Raw genomic sequence first — 20,258 nt, forward strand, 5'->3', positions numbered from 1 at the left:
CGTGTAACAGCAGCTCCCCCGGATCAGCCACGCAACTCTTATTATACCAGCAACGTTTATTATTGAGTATTGCTATCTATTGTTCCGTGCCCCTTTGACTATGACTATCCGTAATACAATACGTAAACCTGCGTCTCCTATCCCCATAACTCCGAGCTCCGCCCTCACACCGCCGCTGCCCGCCTTGCGTCCTGAGGATCTGCAAAAATACTCTCTCAGCGTCTAATCTCGTGCACGAGCAACTCCAATCAAGAGAGGTATCCAGTTAGAAGAAGCCCAAACTCACTCGCTGCGAGTTGTTCTCCATACTTTTAAATTAGCAGTCCAACCATGGGGGGGGAGGGGGGGGTGCGTACTGTACCTGTCTGCTAAATAAGTTAGTCGCCCTGTACTCCGTGCTCCGTGCTCCGTGCTCCGTACAGAAGGTACCGTCCTATTTCGTGCAAGATCAGGAACCACTTGGAGTGCCAAGCCCTCTCCAATCGCATCGCCTGCACAGACGCCTCTTCTTTGTTTTAAGCTTTTCCATCACCGACGTACCAGAATCATCGAGTGTAGGAATCATGCACTCTCTACAGATTCTGGTGGTACTGTCGTGCCATACATCATCGCAAAACGCGCGCGCAGTATCCCGGCAGAACTGGTTCTGCACTTTGCTCTACAGATACACCGTCGCCCAAGATTCAATCAACTCTTTCCTGCTCATGCCCGCCCATTGAAGCATTTACAATGCTCTCTTCGCCATTCCTGCCTTCGCACCTCACCACCTAGCCCGACAGCGCACCAATGCCGTCGTCATGCATCGCCCGTCCATGCGCCTGGCCACACCTCAGACGCTTCTCATACGCGACACTAAACTCGGCATATTCCGAACCCAAGATTCATGCGTGCCCTTGTTGAATAAACACTCTCCCACTAAGAAACCAAAACCCGTCCTTCTTTCCCCATGTCGTCGTCGCTGTCGTGCAGTCGGACATCAGGCCACGCCAACGTCAACGCCCCCGCCCGACGATGCAGTTGCGTTTCACGTCGTCAATGGCTTTCAGTTTACGTGATCATGGGATACCTGATCGTGGGGTACTACGGTACGTGATGTTGGAATACGTGATCGTCATAGACTTTGATCGCTTGTTGTCGGCCTGCAGCTGCATTGTGCAAGACTTGTCGGATAAGAATGGTCTCACTGTGGAAGCGTTCGTCGCATGACCAACCACGCGAGAAAAAGAAAAAAATCTAGGTTTTCTATTTTTGGCCGTTTCGATCAAAGACATACAATTAGCCGATGCATCGCAGGCATTCATCTCGAATTGCGACCTGCATTCAGCTGCTCCCTTGAGCTCCCTTGAGCCAGCCCGTGTACCAACCAATACTAACCGAAGCCACATCTGCATTATTGCATCTCAAGGTGTTTAGTTTTTAAGTAAGCTGTACAGATTACAGGATCATCAAACAAATATTGGTATTTCTGGTCATCGTGTCTGTCTTTCAAATGCCGACTAGCTTTGCCCCTGATTCGTTGCACACGGTGGATAGACCACTGATTCAGAGTCGCAAGTCAGACGTGCGTTAGCCAGCATTCCCCCTTTTATTTTTCTCGCGCGTCGCATATCAAGGAACGGCGTGTGCGTTTTCTCCCCTTCTGGAGCCTTGCATCCAGCTCGGAATGCCCTCTCGCGTTCTCAGTCAACATTAATGTCCAAACCTGTCAGCAACTACGAATTGGGAGATGACAAAGGGGTCCTTGGCTGCACTAACAGCGCGGGAGGCTTCATCCCCGAGACACAGAATTCGCGGGCCGCTCCAATAGTGCGCCCTCCCTTCTCATCACAATGAAGAAGAAGAGGTGACGACTTTTTGGCGCCCTCTTTTTGGTAACGCGAGAGTAGTACAAGGAGGACACGGGCAGAAGCGCCCTGCACCACCTTCGTCAGAGTGCCACCACATGTAACCTTCGACATCTCGTCGAACTTGGTCAAAGAATGAAAGGAAAAACTCTGGGGTAAGCCAAATCATAGCGCCCGCCGCTCTAAAATAGCTCTCACAGATATAACCCCAGCAGACATTCTTGGCGTCTCGCCCGCCGCTGCTCCCTTCCTCGTTTCACGAACCCAACGCCCTTCGATATTGTCGGTTTCATCTGAGCACCACCACCACCACCACCTAGCTCTCTTCCCTTTTGTTCTTGTCCAACAATGCCTCCCTCCCCCAAAGTGCGCGCGCCGTTTGTATTTTCGTTTTAGGTCGAGCTCGCGTGACTCGGGGGTGTCGCCTTGACCTTTTGCCGTGAAACGAAAAAGTGGTTGGACAGTATACGGGATGGCCTCGCTGTCTGTGCTGTGCCTCGAAATCGACGACGTGCGATAGGTCGGCCCGTTTTGCTTCTCCCTCCTTCCAAACCCTGCCTCCGTCTTGAATGAAAAGTGATTCGATCGTGCAAAGCTCATCATCTCCCACGAGGGACCCCAGGATGTCGGCATCGCCATCGGCGTCGGCATCGCCAGCCAAACGAAAAAAGTCGGGACGAGTTGCACCCAAACTCTATCAGCAAATGATTCCTCACGGGGTTGAATCTTTTCAAAGGTATTTGTTTTTTCCAATTATAGATTCCTCAGTCAAGTGACAATCCTCTTCTTCTCCAGGATGCGCCGCTGCTGTTTGTCAGAGGTGATACCTTGGTTTCAGAGCTACGCAACCGCCCCTCCATGATGCATGACATATGCCCCCCCCCCTTGGGCTGACGAGGCTGGCTACTCAGGAGGGCGACTTACCGGTTCCCTCTTATTACTACAGGCTATCTTCTCTTACTGTTCATCGCCGACCACGCCCTCTGGCCCGGCGGTGGGTTTCCCGTACCCGATTCTGGCGCGGGGCTCGCGGGTCGTCGTCTGATAAAGGACATGTTTCATCCACGTCACCCCCTCCCCTCTACAAGGATGAGTCTTGGAGAAAAAAAAAAAGGGTTCGCCCTATAGAACAAAGTATTATTACACCCTTCTGTTGCCATTTTTTTTGTCAACTTTTTTTGTCTTGTCTTGTCTTCTGCGTCCCCTGCAGCGTCCAGGCCGGGACAGCCGGAGCCGGCCCACTAATTAGTAGGTGCTGGCCGCCCGGAGACAGGCGGTGCCGCCGGAGCGCTCGCCCGGGCCGGTGCCAGATCGGTGGGAAGCCAAGCCCAGGGATTTGCCGCACCCTAACACGAAGGAACGCTAATAAAAAGCATTTCCAAATCAAATATGGAAAGGAAAGGCTGTCGATTGTTGAATCTCGTCTGTCGCGGGACGAGCCGAGGTACTCCTGTCCCTTTCTTCAAGTCTTGTGAGTGGGTGATGCCGCGTGGACGCTGTCTCACACAACCCACGTGGACACCCTAATAATAACTACTGCACACAAATGCTGGCCATGCCGGGTCATACAAACACCTGTCCACTGCATGCCAAAAGAAAAGCGTCCTGGCAGATCGTGCATCCAAGCGCAGAGACACACCCAAAGTTCCCCCCCGCCCTTGGCCCCCAAGTCATACACGGCCTTATGCGCGTCATATTCTTGGTGCCCAATCGGCCATGCAGAAGTTGGGTAACCTTGGTTGTTAGTTTCAAGCCGGTGGGCATGCCCGAGGGAAAAAAAGGCCCAGAAAACCAGGGCAGCTCCTTCAATTTGGGCAGGCATTGCAACTAGTTTTTGTTTATTAGGCTTCCACAGCCGCCCTAGCACAAATGTGACCTTTTCTCGGCATCTTCCTCTCGTATATATGTATGCATGTATGGAATCGGGCGCAAAGATGGAGGGGCGCAAGGCCAACGTCATTGTCATGAGATGGATGCCCAGCTGAGCGTAGCCCTTCCACAGTCCCCCTCCCTCAGCCCAAGCAAGATAGACGCCATGATGCCCGCAAAAAAACTTGGCAGGTGCAGCGTCGCCTTGATATACCTCGTGGTCTCTTTTTTTTTTTTTTTATCAACCCGCCCTTTGCCCTCCTTCTGCATGTCTTGCTTGTTATTATAGTCCCATGAGCTTAAATCTCGTACCACCCGTTTTCCAGTCTTTTCTTCTCTCTTCCTTCTTCCCTTCTTCATCCTCCACCGCATCGTCGTTGTCTTCTAGTTCCGTCGTAACGCGGGCCGTTGGCGCCTCCTCCGTTCCCGCATACCCTCTTCAGCGTGCGGTGACATCATCAGCACACACCACCAGCACCACCAGCACCAGCCGTCAAGAAACAGCACATACATACACCGCACAATCAAAACCATGGGTGAATAGCTTCCTTCCTTCCTTCCATCACACCATGCATCCACTAACCTGCATTCCACCCAGGCTACCATCGCCACCACCACAAGAAGAAGCTCTACCTAGAGCGCCCTCCGCCCGACGAGCTCCGGAAGCGCACCCGCATCACCCGCATCGCTCCCCCTTCACCACCACCACCACCACCCCCTCCTTGCCCCGAGCCCATCGTCATCTGTCCCCCTCCCCCTCCGGAGCCCGAACCCTGCCTCCCGCCTCCGCCTCCGCCGCCGGTATGCCTCCCGGGCCCGCCTCCGCCCATCGACGTCATCGCCGTGGACGTCGACCCCCCCTCCCCTCGCCGCCACCACCACCACCACCACCACCGTCCGCGCCGCGACCGTGAGCGCATCATCGAGCGCGACCGCTACATCCCCGTGCCCATCCGCGTCCCCGTGCCCTACCCCGTCCGCGAGCGTGTCTACGAGCCGGCCCCGCCGCTGCCACCGCCACCCGACGTCCACGTCCACGTGTCCGCCATCGAAGCCGCCCGCCCGCCCTCGCCCTCACCGCCACCGCCGCAGTTCCGCTACATTGACGCTCCGAGAAGGTGTCCGCCGTCGCCGCCGAGCACGTCCTGCGAGTCGGACGACGTGGAGCGCATCCACATCGGCATCGAGGACCGCCATCGTCATCGCTTGCGGGAGCGAGAGCGGTTGGAGAGCTGCTACGACGACAACGACGACGACGACGGGTACGGCCGGCGGCGCCGCTACCGCTACTAAGGGTGGAGGGGGTTGACAAGGCGTGAATGACTGTTTTTTCTTTTGTCGGTGTTGATAATGACTGAGAATGTAACATCGCCCACACGGGCTGTGGGTTACCCAGCCACCTACATTTGCAACGAGCCAGACAACAGCTTCAGATATGTTTATTATTGGGAGAAGGCGTCATGGATCATGATTTGGTTTATAGTTCATTTTATATACTTTCTTATTTCCTTCGTACCACATATTAACTTCCACCGACTACGGCATTCGCACTCGTCGCTGCCGCATCTCCGATCGTCTACTGCTGTATCCCAGAGGGCTCTCCGTCAACGTCCGCCTCACGCTGTAGCGCCGCCGCCGCAGCTTGTCCTCTTCTCCGTCCGAGTAGTACCCGAAATCGGCCGACTCCGCCGTCACGCCTCCGTAACCCGTGCCAACCGCAGGACCGCCGCCGCCGCCGGCCGACCGCTGCCCGGTGAGCCATCGCACCACGTTGCCCAGCTCGTTCATCCACCAGAGCCCGACCACGATCACCAGGATCGTCACCGGCAGCGCCACCACCCAAAACAGCCACTGGCTGTAGTCCATGTCGCGCACGTCCGACGTGTTCATGCCGAAAATGCCGGCCACCGCGCTCAGCGGCAGGAAGACGATCGTCACAATCGTGAACGCGTACACGGCGTTCTCCTGCCGATCCTTGGTCCAGTTCATCTTAAAGGCGACGGTCCGCTCCAGGTCATCCACGAATTCCACGTATCGTCGAAACTCAAAGTCGCGCTGGTCAAGTTGTTTCGAGTTCTCGGTCAAGAGCAGGCCACGGAAGCCGTTCTTGTCTATGGGCGACACCTTCAGGTTGTAATCGAAGCTTGTGTGATCCTCTTCTCGTCGGGCCTCCGTGTAGTAATCGTTGCGTGTGCTCCTGACATTGTTGGTGTATCTGCCCCGAGGCACGTAAACATCATCGTCGCCGCCTCGGAAGAAGTCGGTCATCGCGTTGGGATAGATGGTTTGCCTCATGGTTGCTACAATGTGTCGCTGGCGAGTGACTGTTCTTCGAACGGCGGAGATCTCTCGTCTGACAAGATCGATTCGATGCTGGTACGATCTGTCAGACGGCTTTGTCGTAATATCATTGTCCTATTACATGTTAGCTGACAGCACGCTCTGAAACTGAGTGTCTACCATCTTACCAAAGATGCTAGGTACTGAGAGTACGTCTCGTTGATATCATCAGGCTGCGATGCACGATCCTGCATCAGCTTCAGCACGGCAAGCGAGGCAATCTCAAAAGGTTGCAAAACGACACTGTCTAGCAGATTATGCGCCGGAAGAGCTTGGATCATCTTGTCCATTCCCTCCATCAAGAGTCTCCTCTGAGCAATGGAAATGTGCGACTCCCATGAACTGTCCCCCGCGCGACACAAGACCAGGCCACTAATGACGTGGAGCCAGGCCGTAACAAATTGCCGCGGCGCTTCCAGCTTAATACGATACTCTTCCGGCACGTTCGACATGATGCCTTGGAAAATTTTGATCTTGGGGTACATCAGCCGCAACGATCTCAGGACTGTTTCCTGGTTCATCCGCAATTCACGACCTCTGCGACGAGAGGCTGCAGTTTCAGGAGACTTATCATCCTGCCTTTTGGCACCGCGAGCCAGGTCCCGGACGGCACCCCAAAATTTGCCTGTTGTTGGGCCGTCGCAGTCGAGCGGGAGGAACAGCTGAAACAGAGACTCGGCCATGTTGAACAACTCTATTCCATCTTCATACTCGCGTTTGCGGCTGTCGCTTTTCTCATCCTCAACTTCCACGCCATCCGACTTTAGCTTTTCCAAGGCTGCGTCATGCGATGTGACGGAGCAGTCACTGTAAGCAGCTTGCGTGGCATATGCTGGCTGCTCCATCAAGAACTTGTGAGCGGCATCCAGTTGCAGCTTCAGCTCGGAAGCTTTCACAGGCTTATCCCCTTTCTCGCTGCTCTGGATGATGAGGGCCAAGGTGTGCAGTGGTGTGTCACTCAAGGTAGCCTTTGCATTTGTCGCTGCCTCTTCTGGCGTTGGGAGAGCTCGGGGTGCAGTAGGTACGTTACGACTGCATATTGTTAGACAAGCCTCTATGTTGGAAGGGTAAGTTATTACTTACTCTACTGTCAGCGTCAAAACCACATTCTTGTGGCGCTTGGCGCTCAAAAACTTGAGGAGCTTGGGCCAATCTCCGGCAGTCAAGACAGTATCTTCCTTCTTAAACTCTAACGCCATGGGCCAAAATGCTGTGAAATGGGAGACAAAATCCTAATATTGTTGGTTTTTTGTCTTCGAGAACGGGATTTGGTACTTACAAACCACGTGGGACATTGCTCAAGGCTTAAATTCCAAGTCAAGGAGTTTCCATACTTAACGAGTATCCGTCCTGGTGCTGATGCCGCCGACAGCCCCCGCGACGGCTCAGAAGTAAGCTTGATCACATCACCTTCAAGCTTGGTCCGCGGCATGCTGCCGCACGTAACGAGCAAGCCTAGCCATGCAGATTAGCACTGATGTCACCCGCTGAATGTACCATCACTTACTGTCGCCAACCACCAAGCACCACAATTGCTCGATATGAAAGCATTCTCCCTTGTTTGCAATGCCCAGCTCGCACACTGCCTGCCCCATATCCCGCTGCTGAGTGGTTCTAGAGTATTGAGCCTGCAACAATGTTTGAGACGGAAATTGAGCCAGACTCAAGCCTGCTAGAAGTCCAGAATACTGTTTCAGTATGAAAAACGGCATGCAAAGCCATCTAACCATGGTAGTTGGGGGCTCATCGCCGTCGAGCTCAATCTTTTTCTTCGCAGGCTCGAGTGGTGTCTGCAGAAACTGAGGCTCCATATACCCAACATTAACACCTTTTGGATTCGAACGTGTCTTGACACAAAGGCGGGTTATATCGGAGCGAAGGCGATTCATTGCTCGTCTCTCGGTATCTGGCACATGCACTCGGCGCAAAATCTCGGCCTTGAAGATGTTAGCCAACAAGTATCCATACGAGCTAGTATATCTCTTACCCAGAATTCGTCAAAGTTCATAACTTCCTGTTGAATATGTCTGTATGCGCTTCAGCCATGTAACTCAACAATCAACCTAGCTAACTTACAGCCATTTGAATAGTTCACCGTTGCCATTGTGGATCTCGGTGAGCTGAGCTGTGTGGCTGCCTCCCGTCTCTGCGTCGCCTGTGTATCGGGAATAAGAAATATGCTTGACTCTCGAGTCATCCTTCAGTTGGCTGGCATCCACCAGTGAGGCGTCTGCCTCAGCGGACGAGGTATCGAAACTCAATGAGTCGCTATCTTTCAAGGCCTCCGACTTTTCGCAGTCAAAGCTAAAGTCCTCATAGTTTTCCCAATCGATAACATCATATGTAGTCGGGTAGATTACTCGTACAGAGGGAGACCTGCTGTACGAGCGATTCCTCGCTCTCACACGGATAGGGGGGCTAGGAGATCTGCTGTACGAACGATTCCTCGCTCTCACACGGATAGGGGGGCTAGGAGACCTGTCCCGGTCGCGAGGATCATCGTCGCTTGCGCCCGACTGGGGTGATGCGAAAGCGAATCGTTTTTCGTTTGCCTGGATCTCCTCCTCCTTTTCTTGGCGGGTCCTGTTTTCTCTACTTGCACGCTCCACGAATACTGGGTGTGGTCTCTGAATCGCAGGTGGTGAGGGGCTGGCCCTGTACCTGGAGGAATACACAGGAACTTCTTCAACGAACGCAGCAGGGCGCGGCTCCGTGTCTCCTATGATCGGAATGACTTCAGGCGGACGGTCTATCGGCATCGACATGTAGCGACTGTTGACAGCTACAGGTTGTTGCCGCCGCGAGCGTGAGCTGCGACGCTGACGAGAGTAGGCATTGTAGTTGGACGTCAGCGGCGTATTACGCCTCCTGGGCTCTGCCACATAATAATTGTTTCGTCTCTGGAGGGTTCACTTAGTTTATTTTCGTCTTAGGCAAATAGCAAACAAGGGTCGCATACCGGCTCAGCACGGTAAGCTCGGTGGTGAGGGGGAAGAAGTCTACGGTCCTCTTCGCTGCTGTAATATGGATCCATTGTCCACCGCCGTTGGTTTGTTGCGTGTAGAAACCGGAATGTAATTGGAATGTGGACAATGGCAAAGGCCCCTGAGCGGGAACGAGGGCCGGGCCGTTGAAAGAAGAGGCTGGTATTCTGCTGACCATCGTTGAAGCTAACTTCCAGCTGGTGGCTCAGCCGCAATACCCCAGCAGGGTACCTGTGGCTGATTAAAAATCCAAGGATCTTCCTCGTCTGGAAAACATAGGCATACTGCTCTGTATTCCATATTTTAACACTTTGAGAAATAGAATATTTCCTCGACAACTGGTGGCGATATTACTTCTATCCAAAGTTCATGCGCCCCTGTTGGTGAGTTTGGTGGGGGCTGAAACACCAAGAAACAAATAGCAGCCACCTTCTTGCGCCAAGGCTACCCTTACCTGTAGGCAGGCACCTCTCCAACGCCGTCACCCCGCCACATCGTCTCTCTCCATCATATTCCGCGCGCACGCATCACAAAATCGCTGCAATGAGCAAAACGATATCTATCAGCTCTCCGGAGCAGCTCGGCACCATTTTCCGCTCGACCCCAATCGTCGTTGTAAACGGTAAGCTGCCGCCCGCTCGTCACCCCACCAAAACTGCTTGCTTGCGCATTGCCAGCCAAGGCACCGCGCTGGCGCTTCGACATCTCAAAACATTGCTAACAACTCGTCCAGTATTCTCCGAGTCGTCAGAGCTCAGCGGGCTGCTCTCCACCGTCTACGAGGACCTCTCCAACGCCCTGTCCCGCGCCGGCAAGATTTCCTTCGTCAAAATCGACCACGACAAGAACGGCGAGCTCGTCAAGAGCCATGGCGTCAACAAGGCTCCCTGCTTCCTCATCTTCCGCGACGGCAGGCTCAAGGACAAGGCATACGGCTCGAACAAACTTGGGCTGCAAAATTTCGCCAAGGGCATCGCCGACGAAGCAGAGTCCCTCGAGTCCAGCGCCAGCAGCGCCACCGCGTCTGGCTGGAGAGGGGCAGAGCCGCCTCGGGGCTACACCGACATCACGGACCAAGTCGATTCCAGGAACTGCGAGGTCCTGAACGCCGATGAAGAGGCCGGAAAGGTTCACGTCTTGTTTGATACTGCAAAGCCCAGCGCCCTCGACAAGGGCAAAAGCACCGCCGGCGCAGGCAAGGATTGGGTGCAGAGCGGTTCCGACGACCAGTTACTCCTCTATATCCCATTTCAGGCTACTACCAAGCTACACACTATCCAAGTAAGAAACCCGCCAGCGGCCATGACTGGAGATGCGTGCTAATGTTGCGTTAGTTGACCTCATTGCCCTCGGCCGAAGACAAAGGAGAGGTTTCGAGACCGCGCGCTATTCACCTCTTCACTAACCGGTCACAAAATATGGACTTTGGCGAAGCCGACGATGCTGTGCCGATCCAGGTCATCGATCTCGGCCCCGGCGACTGGAACAAGGACGGAACCGCGAGCGTTTCCTTGCGCTTCGTCAAGTTCCAAAACATTTCGAGTGTCATTGTATACGTGCAGGCGGGCGACGAGGAGGCAAGAACTGTCCGCTTGGACAGGGTAAGGCTAATCGGTGAAGCCGGCGCAAAGCGGGAAATGGGAACCTTGCAGAAGATTGGGGAGGACGAATAAACTTCTCTGTCAGTGCTTCGAACCAAGCGAAATAGCTTACATAGCTTGCTGGCCAGCGACGTTACGGTAATATGAAATGATACGTGCGTGATGGGACTACTGTTCTGCAGGTGGTTGTCGATCAGTTTGCGTAGCCCAATGACCTAAAATAGCAAAAATAACCACCGGCGTTCGTTTGTGATGTCTCGACAGAGTGGTGAAAGGGGCAGGGCATCTATCTACTCATGGTCATCACAAGGGAGGAAAAAAGGTGCCAGGTTTTAGGTAGTGATATGTCCTGCCTCCCTACCGCGACGTCTGTGGAATAGCACGAGACACCAGTTTGGTAGAGTGGCGGGGTTGCAATTAAATTTCCTCTGGGGCATAACTGACGCTTCGATTTATCCATTGAGTGGGATTCGAGCAACACGGGATACATTTTCATGTTATGCCAGCCGCACGAAGAGAAAAAAAGAAGAAAAGAAGCGTAGCTTCAGCGCGGCCGCGAAAACTTTTATGGGTGGTCCAACGAGCCCACTGGGCTTAGTCATCGTCACTCAGTATAGGGTAGCTCTGCCGAAAACTGGCGTCCTCGTGCCATGGGCTGTAGATCTTTTGTCTATAGGCATTTTGTTGGCTGTGGATGGCTTCCGGTGTATTTATTGCATTCTTCTGTTTTCTTTCATTTTTCGCTTCGAAACAGTCCTCGCAGAATGTAACGAGAATGGGAACAGTGAGTACTTCCCAGCAAAGGTGGGTTACGAGATTCAGCAACCACCAAACTACAAATGGCAGGCTATAGCAGCTAGGGTGGGTGTTAAACTACACAGATCTATAGGGGAAAACGAAAAGAAACCACGAAGCTGACAAGCAGATAAACCAAACTGCCCGCGGTTTCAAATTAAATCTAGTACGGAGACAGCTTTTAAAAGTCGTATCCAAGTACTTCTCTTCCAATGTACACATACTTCTAGTTAGTAGGTATGCATTTAACAGGACTAAATGATCGAATTGGAGGAGAAATAAAGAAGATACAAAGAATGAAAGATATAAAAGACAGAAAAGATAGAGAGGACAAAAATATAGGAAAGAAAAGAAAGATAGGAAAGATAGGAAAGATGAAAGAACAAATTGTTTTTCTACAAAGAAATTACAGCATGAGACACGACTTTTATTAACAGCCGACATGTGCCAGGCAGCACCAGGCGGCAACGCTAAGATGTATGTACTAGCCACATGCCATCACAGCTTGCGCCACAGTGACGTCCACGAAATACCCTTCAACTACCCAAGAACCTCGGGGGAACTGAAAGACGGGCGCATTTATCATCTGTCATATCGCATCCGAAGACACACATACCAATATACACTAGAGAAAATGTCAACTCCGCCTCCCAATTATTGTAAGTGTAGTGCTGTCTAGTACGACAACGCCCCGCACTACTGACATGAGACCTGTGTAGATGCGATTCTAGAAGTACCCGAAAATGCATCGCTGGAACGTATCAGAGAGGCATACAAGAGGTAAATGATGTCTATGCCATGCCGTATCAAAGACAACCGCTAACTACCAACGAACAGAGCGGCGCTGAAGACGCACCCCGATCGCGTTCCCGACGGCTCGCCAGACCGGGCCGAGCGCACGCGCAAGTTCCAACTCGTCAACGACGCCTACTACACGCTCTGCGACCCCGTCCGCCGCCGCGAGTACGACGCCCAGCGCAAGCTCTTCACCCGCGCTCCCTCCAGCGACCCCTTCGCCGAGGCCGACGACGATGCCCCGCCCGGCTACTCCGCCACCGGCGGCGGCACCAGCCCCTACTCGTGGGCGTGGAACTTCTTCACCAACGGCAGCGGTAGCGGCGGGGACGAGCGGCAGCGCACGGAGAATGCCCAGTTCCGGGACGTCTTCGAGGAGATGATGCGCGAGCAGGGCATGGCGGAGGAGGACGGCGGCAACCGGCCGACCGGCAAGTTCTGGAGCGTGGTGGGTGGGCTGAGCGGCGGCGCGCTCGGCTTCATCGTGGCCAACGTGCCGGGCGCGGTGGCGGGCGCGGTGGCGGGGAACAGGCTGGGTGCGGTGCGGGACGCGCGCGGGAAGAGTGTGTACGCCGTGTTCCTGGAGCTGCCGCAGGCGGACCGGACTAGGCTGCTCAGCCAGCTCGCGGCCAAGGTGTTTAGCCATGCGACGGGCATCTGAAACGTCTTGCGGGGGAAGTTGATGTTCGTAACTGCTCTGTAGGTAGCTTTCAATATATAGAAATTTAACTTGCGATACCCCTGACGCTTCATCCGTCTCGGAAGGTATGTTGACTATAGGAAAACGGAGGGCCTAACCAACTTCGATGAAGGTCCCGACGATGGTTTTGATGAAGGTTTTCGGCGAAGGCTTCTATAAGCGTTCGATGAAGTCAAGAGCACCATGTTAGTAACACGCGGGAATGGCATAGCGAAGAAATAAAGTGCATTTTTACCCTGACACCGGATTTAAATCTCATAAACTCCCTGACCCAGGTTTCCTGATCTACAGCGTAACCATATCTTGCTTGTAGTAAAGGTATCATAAATCCAATCGCGGACCCTTGAACCGTCCCTATGCTCTTGTAGTTTATATATCCTATCGTCGGGGACCGGGGTTGAAGCCAGGCGGCGCGCCACCGGGAGGAGGCTGGAAGCCGTGAGGGGGGAAGCCGCCAGGAGGAGCGCCCGGGAAACCAGGAGGAGGAGCGAAGCCGCCGGGGAACTGCGGAGGGCCTGGATAATAGTTGTTAGACATGCTGCGGCGGTCAACGTGTCGGCGACTCGACCACTTACCGCCACGACCGGCAAAGCCAGGAGCGCCGGGGAACGCAGGCAGGCCCGGAGGAGGAGCACCACCACCGAGGCCAGGGGCAGGGCCCTACAGGAAGTTAGCAAAGATCACACTCTCGATTCGGGAGTTGGGAGACCGGGAGACGTCATCGTACAGCGAGGGAGGGGGCGGGCGCGCCGCGGCCGGCGGGCTTCGCGACGCCGGGACCAGCGCTCAGAGCCGAGGGGATCCCGCCGGGCGCGCTCTTTCCTAGTCTTGCGCTGGGATCCGCGGGGGGAGGCGACTCGACGGAGAGCGAGACGATGTACGCGCCGCGAACGATGGTGAGGCCGAGCGTGCGCTTCTCCTCCGACTCGACCAGGCTGCCGCCGGCGCCGGGCGCAGACCGATCTTGGCGTCGCTTTACGCGTCGGAACTCTTCGGTGTCTGCGAGGACAAGGTTCATATGCTGTGAAGCAAGTTAGCAGAGGGAGGCTTTCCCATGTTGGACCGCGATCTTACCTTGTCGAAGGCGAGCATCTGTCCCGTCATTGCTCGGCCGTCGTTGAGCGTCACGCGCATCCGCCAGTTAATCTAGGCGCGAGTGTCAGTCTTCCCTCCTTGTTGATCGTCTTTGGGTATCGGCCATCTGCAGAGTCGCATTGCGCCTCATTGGAAAACGTACATAACCGGCCTAGGCAGACGTGGAGTTAGCAATTGCATCACGAGCGGTGGAGAGGAGGGGGTCGCGTGCTGTCAACATACCATCTTTCCTTGCTTGTTTGACATCTTGAATGATTTGGTGAGGGCTTGCAGAAGCAGCCTCTCGAGTGTTTTAAAAAAATTGGTATGTTCGCGGAGCTTGGGATACGCGACCGCGGCAAACTTCAACGCTTCTTCAAGCTCTGAAGTTTAGGTATGGCCCAGAATTTGCGGAGCCTGATTGGGGAGGCTGCCAAAAAAGGTACATCCTCTATGTACCCTTTACCGCCTCAACCTATTATAGACTAGCGTAATCCCACTTTTTCCTCGGCCACACATGAGGGCAGACAAACCCTCGAATTTTCCCAAGCCTTCACAAAATCTTTTGGCCGATTCTCCACGCTAAGTTTACATCTTCACGACACGACAACATCAACTTCCCCCCCGTCGACAACCAAATACCGCAGCAATGGCGTCCGAGAAGGCCAACAACCCCATGAGGGAGCTCAAGATTCAGAAGCTCGTTCTGAACATTTGCGTCGGCGAGTCTGGTGACAGACTGACCCGTGCCGCCAAGGTGCTCGAGCAGCTTTCTGGTCAGACTCCTGTCTACAGTACGATTCACCATCCCGCGCTCTACGATTTGCAATTCGATCTCTAACCTCCGATTACAGGCAAGGCCCGCTACACTGTCCGTACCTTCGGTATCCGCCGTAACGAAAAGATCTCCGTCCACGTCACCGTCCGTGGCCCCAAGGCCGAGGAGATTCTCGAGCGTGGCCTCAAGGTCAAGGAGTACGAGCTCCGCAAGCGCAACTTCTCCGAGACCGGCAACTTTGGCTTCGGTATCTCTGAGCATATCGATCTCGGTATCAAGTACGACCCCTCCATCGGTATCTACGGCATGGACTTCTACTGCTGCATGACCCGTCCCGGTGAGCGCGTCACCCGCCGCCGCCGCATGAAGTCCACCATCGGCTCCTCCCACCGCATCAGGCGCGACGAGACTGTCCGCTGGTTCAAGACTCGCTTCGACGGTATCGTCCGGTAAATGCGCGACACCCACACACACACATCAAAAATTCCTGGGGCAGGATTCTTTCACGGATTGTCATGGCGAATGTTCTTTTTTTTTTAAGGGAAACGGATCGGAACAGGCGATATTTGTATTTAAGTTACCTACGCATCAGCTCGACCAGCAATTGAGTCGAGCTCGGCCTTAGAGACCGACCGGCGCACATGCCGGCTTTATATCTGCTTGCGAATGTGATGAGCACATTTCCCTTGGCCTATCTTCTCTGCAGTCTCAATGTCACGATTGCGCTTGGAAACGAGCATCAGCAATCAGCCTGTCCTTGGATGCGAATGAAAACGAACCCGGATATGGGCACGGTGCTTCCATTCCCGGCGTCTGGCATCGCACGTTGGGGATTGGAACCCGAACATCGACACTGAATGCCTTGCGTAATGAAAGGTGACCGCGCCTTTCAACTCGCAAGTCTCTGCATGCCGCTATCTAGCGTTAATAGTAAGACAAGCGTTGCCCATGCTTAGGTTCTCATCCACTGCGAGCGACGCCAGAAATCCCCAACATTGGCCTTCCACGCAGAACCAAGACGGCTCCCTGATGTCTTCGGGAGCAGTACTTGTCAAACTCGTCTGCATCCCGATGCGAAGGCCCCCTTTATGACCGCATGCGTCTCGCGTAATTCACGTAAACCCGATTTTATTTCACAAGTCGTCTACCTACTGGCCATGGTTGGCTGCCTTTGCCACCTGTATACTCTGAGGTTCTGAATCAATCGCGCTAATGTAAGTTGGCGTGGGCACCGAAGACCTGTCAAAGCTGCCTAGTATTCTTCTTCCTCATCTTCAGACTCCTCGATCCACCCCAACTCGAGTCCCGCCCTCGTGCCAATGGTGAATAGCTCCTTTTCGCGCTGCTCCGTCATTTCGCTAAACTCGGAAGGAATTGGCAGAACAATGCGCCGCAGACAAGTGTAGCGCGATATGGACTGACTTGTAAGCTGTAGTTTGATGGCGTTGATAATAGAATCGTCGTCATGCCATTCCCATTCCTCATGGTCATCCAAGTCTGCCGTCAGCTCAAGCAGCTCCAGGCTCAAAGGAAGCGCACTCAAGAGGTTCCTAGCGGGTGATTTCGAAAAACCCATCAGGAAGACCCATGGGAGACGTAGTTTTCTAAGCTTACTCAGGCGGGAAAGTCCATCTAGTGATCCCCGGAGCTCCAGCGGAGGAGGGTCGTAATCCCCGTCCGATATCCTGGGGCGCGTGATGGCACCAATCGTCAAGTCGGTGAGCGTGGCGGCAACCTGGTTCAATGCTATCGCTGCCGTGTCAAGGTCCAGCACGCCTTTGCTGACCTCTTCGTCGAGATCTGGCTGATACGACCAGTGCCAATGCAGCCTTTGGAGTCCCTTGAGAACCGAGAGCACGGGGCCGATGCGTGATTCGCGCAGCCGGAAGATGTCTAGCGACACGAGAGAGGAGGGGGCTGGCGGGTGCGAAAAAGGCCAGGCGAATTCGACCGGGTTGTCAATCGATACGGATAGGTTTTGGATTCGCGGAAGATAAAACAGGGCAAGAACCTCCGCCGCGTTGCAGACGGTATTGTGGTGCCATTCTTTTGTCCTCCAACTGGCCTCGACCAAGCGTAGGTTATGATATGTCGGTAATTTGTAACTGTTTGGTGGCCCGGAAAGAGCGTATCGAAACATGCCTCCCCAGAGTCGGCTTCGAACAGTAAAGTTGGGTCCAAGATGAAGAGCCGTTAGATTCGGCGCCATGGCGACAAGTAGTGCCACTATGGCGTCGACGCTGCCAGAGTGCAGCTCATCGATCCAAAACCTAGTGAATGGTACTCTGGTGGATTCGATGACCTCGGATGCCTTGCTGAGCAGATGAGCGCCGAGGGGGACGATGGGCGGCTCCTCGAGTTCGGGCCTGTCGTCGAACCCATTTCCCACGAGGCGCAGGTTGCGGATGTAGCCAGACAGCTCGGGTCGCTCGAGAAGACTTTGCAGGAGCAGGATAACAGGCGGCAGGCGATGCCAGGTCCAGCGTACCTCAACCGTCGAGTAGACCAGAGGCAGGGCTAGGGTGCGAATGGCTTTGTTGACACTCGTCATGGAGAGCAAGTCGTTCAAGGGTAGCAACTCCAAGAGAGACAGAAGTAGCTCGCTCGGCCAGTCCTTGAGCGGCGACAGGGCCATTTTTTTTTTCTTGGTGACTTGTTCGTCTCCGTGAAAAGGCGGATGGGATTGAATTCAAGAGCCGTCGATTGAGGTGAGGTGGCTGTGGTCCAGAGGTAGGTGGACTGTCGCTTGGTTTTTATGGTCAATTCTTTGTACAGGCATTGATTGCGTGAAACGAGTTGCCAATGCTCACCTTTTCGGGGCCTAGTCTTGCCCAAACTTTTATGCCACATCTGCTGGCTGGGGCAGGAACCGCCGCTCAAAAGGAATAATTAAGGAATCGATTGCATTGATGAACCATGCCCCAACTAGTTTTGAGGACACATTTGTAGCCATATGGGGCTGTGTCATGGGCTGTTGATTGTTTCACAATTCAGATTGGCACTTGATAATTCCCAATGTTAATAAATGGGCTAGCCAGGTACCCGCCACTTACAATAAGCAGACGGATATACCCGATCGCCACCAAGTAGAATGAGCTGGCTAATCAGCTGTTAGCAATGACACCCTGGAGCCTTTCTTAAAGCCTTGTAGTAACTTGGCAATGGTTGCGATGAGGTCGAAACCAAGACGATTGTATTTGATAGGACAAACTACAGAAATGATCTATAATGGTTCCAAGCGCAAATATAGCTAGCATTCCAAATGAGCATACGAAGTTCCTTGAAGAATAGAGAAACCAAGACCCGAGTCCATCTATACCAGCCACACACGCCGGACACAAACTAACCTTGGCTAACAGTTCAGTTTCGCGCTTGGAAGTAGCAGCGTTGCTCGCTTCTTCAAGGCCTCTTTGGCTTCCCAGGGCCCTTCGGCGGCCTGGGATTCTTGGGATTCTTGGGAGGCTTGCCAGTGTTTTCTGGGCTGCTTAGACTTCCACCCGGCGCGGGATTCGGCCTGCCAGGGGGCGGCGGCAACTTGTTGGGCGGCGGGCCAGGCTTGCTTCCACTCGGCCTCTCATTCGGCCGGCTCGGGGGCGGCGGCAACTTGTTGGGAGGTGGGAGTGGTTGGGCTGGCTTGGGGGGCGCCGGCTTAAGCTTCTTTTCCTTGATCATGTTCTTGTATCGAAACGCTTGCGTGCGAGGATCCGCGGCAACCTTGGCATTATCCAATGCGTATACGCCGTTGATGAAAACGTTGCAGCCCCATTCTTTCTAGACATGTAGTTAGTACTTTGTTCTGAGCGTCCATGGACTTGTCAAGATATAGAGAGGTACATACGTCGTTGCCACAGGGAGCCAGGATAAGAGGTTCCCTCTTTCCAGCGGGATTCTTCTGCATGGAAATTGCGACAACCTTTGCGCCACTGTCTGCGTTCAAGCGTGAAGAACCCTCATGGGTCTGGTACCACTCGTGAAAGGCCATTACCTCACCGCACCTTCCTCCATTCTTGTGACGCCTGCCCTCATTCGCGTTGGAGCAAACTGTCAGGTCGCCCACAACCTGGTCCTCTGGATCATAAGGGTCCTTTGGGCCTTTTGCCGACGACGCAAAGATGAGTTCGTTGCCAATAAGGAGGGTTGTCATGACATTCGGGATCTTTTCTGTAAGGCCGTTCTTCGTAGCGCTGCTCCTCATCTCATTGTAGGCATCCCTAGCAATCTTGTATAATTGGCTGTCCGAAATGTCGGGCGTCTCGTCAAAATGGAGATGACTGGCGTAGACAATTGAGCCTTGCTTCTTGTACAGGTCACGGTCAAGCTTGATCTGAAGACCATCCGCTGCGAGTGCCGGCTCAGCTGGTAGCTCCCATTCCCCTCCGTTGCCTTGTCCCTGGACTGTCAAGATTTGACCAAAAGCCAACAGGAGACCAAGGTAGAACCACAGGAAACCCGTGATCTTGGGCAACTCCATGGCTTCAGAGGTTTATACAAGATTCTCTGATGTTGTTGCTGTGGGAAACTCAAGGCTGAAAGAAAGACACAGTTAATAATACATATCAAGAGGGGACCCCGAATGGCTGCACTGGGACTTACAATGACTTCTGACCGAAAGCTTGTGTAATCTGTTTTACGTTGCTTTGCAAGGCGCTGGGCAACTGAGCAACCTGAATACCAGAGTTTGACTTTCAAGATATTGGGCCGGCGGAAGTGAGACTATAAATACTCATACCATACATCCCAGAACGTATCCTACAACCGCTGGGCATACCGACTGGGATTCTTAGTCGGAATCCTTCAGCTGGAGTGATACCGGGACTTCCGTCTCAGACTCAGGCCATTATGCGAATCTCCAGAGGGAAGTCTGATAATGACCCTAACTACGTCTTCTACTTCCATGCCTCGGGGAATGATATCCCGAACTACGTCTTCTACTTCCATTGCCTCAGTGCATTGGCTACTTCATGACTCTAGTCCTTGCCTAAAGCTTGGCTGGGCAACTGGGAGAAAAGATCACCGTGAGGGAAAATGCGCAATTAATAGCACCTCTAACAACACCTTTAATAGTTAATATTAACACTTATGGTATTAAGTCCGGGTAGTAGTATACTTAGGAGTATTAGTAGTAGTGTAATGTTATTCGTGTAGATCATAAGGCGCTGCATTCCGGGTCCACGAGCTACATTGGACACTCACAGCCACAACTCCTTGACCATGGCTAGCTTTTGTGCCTGGACCGCAATCAAACCCTATTTTTAATAGCATCCTACATTTTTACCTTTTTATGCCTTTTATGCCTTTTATGCAGAAAACTAGGCCGCCCAAGCTGGCGCGCTTGATTCTACCCCGGCGCTTTAATGTTGGACGAAAGTTTAAATGGTCCGAACTAAGAACCGCACAGCCACGGACGTCATGCTGGTGATTGAGTTCATGACTCGAAGCCTTACGAACCTCCACTCGGCATTCATCCTGTACAGTTCG

The 20,258-nt window shown here is 53.5% G+C and overlaps 8 protein-coding genes across 8 annotated transcripts; 4 read left to right on the forward strand and 4 right to left on the reverse strand.

The window, feature by feature from the left end:
- Window positions 1–4,245: 4,245 nt before the first annotated feature.
- ISF_00075 (hypothetical protein) lies at window positions 4,246–5,006 on the forward strand (the record flags this gene model as incomplete). The annotated part of the gene is made up of 2 exons (XM_018843682.1): window positions 4,246–4,249; window positions 4,312–5,006. 2 exons carry the CDS (start codon window positions 4,246–4,248, stop codon window positions 5,004–5,006), a joined length of 699 nt encoding a protein of 232 aa, XP_018708132.1.
- Window positions 5,007–5,249: 243 nt separating this feature from the next.
- On the reverse strand, window positions 5,250–7,252 carry ISF_00076 (Mg2+ transporter protein, CorA-like protein; the record flags this gene model as incomplete). Its single annotated transcript, XM_018843683.1, has 3 exons — window positions 5,250–6,128; window positions 6,182–7,085; window positions 7,137–7,252. 3 exons carry the CDS (start codon window positions 7,250–7,252, stop codon window positions 5,250–5,252), a joined length of 1,899 nt encoding a protein of 632 aa, XP_018708133.1.
- Window positions 7,253–9,580: 2,328 nt separating this feature from the next.
- ISF_00077 (Thioredoxin) lies at window positions 9,581–10,710 on the forward strand (the record flags this gene model as incomplete). Its single annotated transcript, XM_018843684.1, has 3 exons — window positions 9,581–9,659; window positions 9,771–10,318; window positions 10,372–10,710. 3 exons carry the CDS (start codon window positions 9,581–9,583, stop codon window positions 10,708–10,710), a joined length of 966 nt encoding a protein of 321 aa, XP_018708134.1.
- Window positions 10,711–12,067: 1,357 nt separating this feature from the next.
- ISF_00078 (DnaJ chaperone (Caj1)) lies at window positions 12,068–12,889 on the forward strand (the record flags this gene model as incomplete). The annotated part of the gene is made up of 3 exons (XM_018843685.1): window positions 12,068–12,092; window positions 12,153–12,213; window positions 12,271–12,889. 3 exons carry the CDS (start codon window positions 12,068–12,070, stop codon window positions 12,887–12,889), a joined length of 705 nt encoding a protein of 234 aa, XP_018708135.1.
- Window positions 12,890–13,306: 417 nt separating this feature from the next.
- ISF_00079 (ribonucleoprotein (LSM)-related domain protein) lies at window positions 13,307–14,269 on the reverse strand (the record flags this gene model as incomplete). The annotated part of the gene is made up of 6 exons (XM_018843686.1): window positions 13,307–13,443; window positions 13,504–13,588; window positions 13,656–13,949; window positions 14,003–14,074; window positions 14,166–14,174; window positions 14,246–14,269. The coding sequence occupies 6 exons, from the start codon at window positions 14,267–14,269 to the stop codon at window positions 13,307–13,309; spliced, it is 621 nt and encodes a 206-aa protein (XP_018708136.1).
- Window positions 14,270–14,651: 382 nt separating this feature from the next.
- Window positions 14,652–15,233, forward strand: ISF_00080 (60S ribosomal protein L11; the record flags this gene model as incomplete). Its single annotated transcript, XM_018843687.1, has 2 exons — window positions 14,652–14,796; window positions 14,857–15,233. The coding sequence occupies 2 exons, from the start codon at window positions 14,652–14,654 to the stop codon at window positions 15,231–15,233; spliced, it is 522 nt and encodes a 173-aa protein (XP_018708137.1).
- A 799-nt stretch (window positions 15,234–16,032) lies between these two features.
- ISF_00081 (F-box domain, cyclin-like protein) lies at window positions 16,033–17,415 on the reverse strand (the record flags this gene model as incomplete). The annotated part of the gene is made up of 1 exon (XM_018843688.1): window positions 16,033–17,415. The coding sequence occupies one exon, from the start codon at window positions 17,413–17,415 to the stop codon at window positions 16,033–16,035; it is 1,383 nt and encodes a 460-aa protein (XP_018708138.1).
- Window positions 17,416–18,179: 764 nt separating this feature from the next.
- On the reverse strand, window positions 18,180–19,251 carry ISF_00082 (hypothetical protein; the record flags this gene model as incomplete). The annotated part of the gene is made up of 2 exons (XM_018843689.1): window positions 18,180–18,551; window positions 18,619–19,251. 2 exons carry the CDS (start codon window positions 19,249–19,251, stop codon window positions 18,180–18,182), a joined length of 1,005 nt encoding a protein of 334 aa, XP_018708139.1.
- Between the last annotated feature and the right edge of the window lie 1,007 nt (window positions 19,252–20,258).

This window comes from Cordyceps fumosorosea, assembly GCF_001636725.1.
Source record: "Cordyceps fumosorosea ARSEF 2679 chromosome Unknown scaffold_1, whole genome shotgun sequence".
Classification (NCBI taxonomy): Eukaryota; Fungi; Ascomycota; class Sordariomycetes; order Hypocreales; family Cordycipitaceae; genus Cordyceps; species Cordyceps fumosorosea.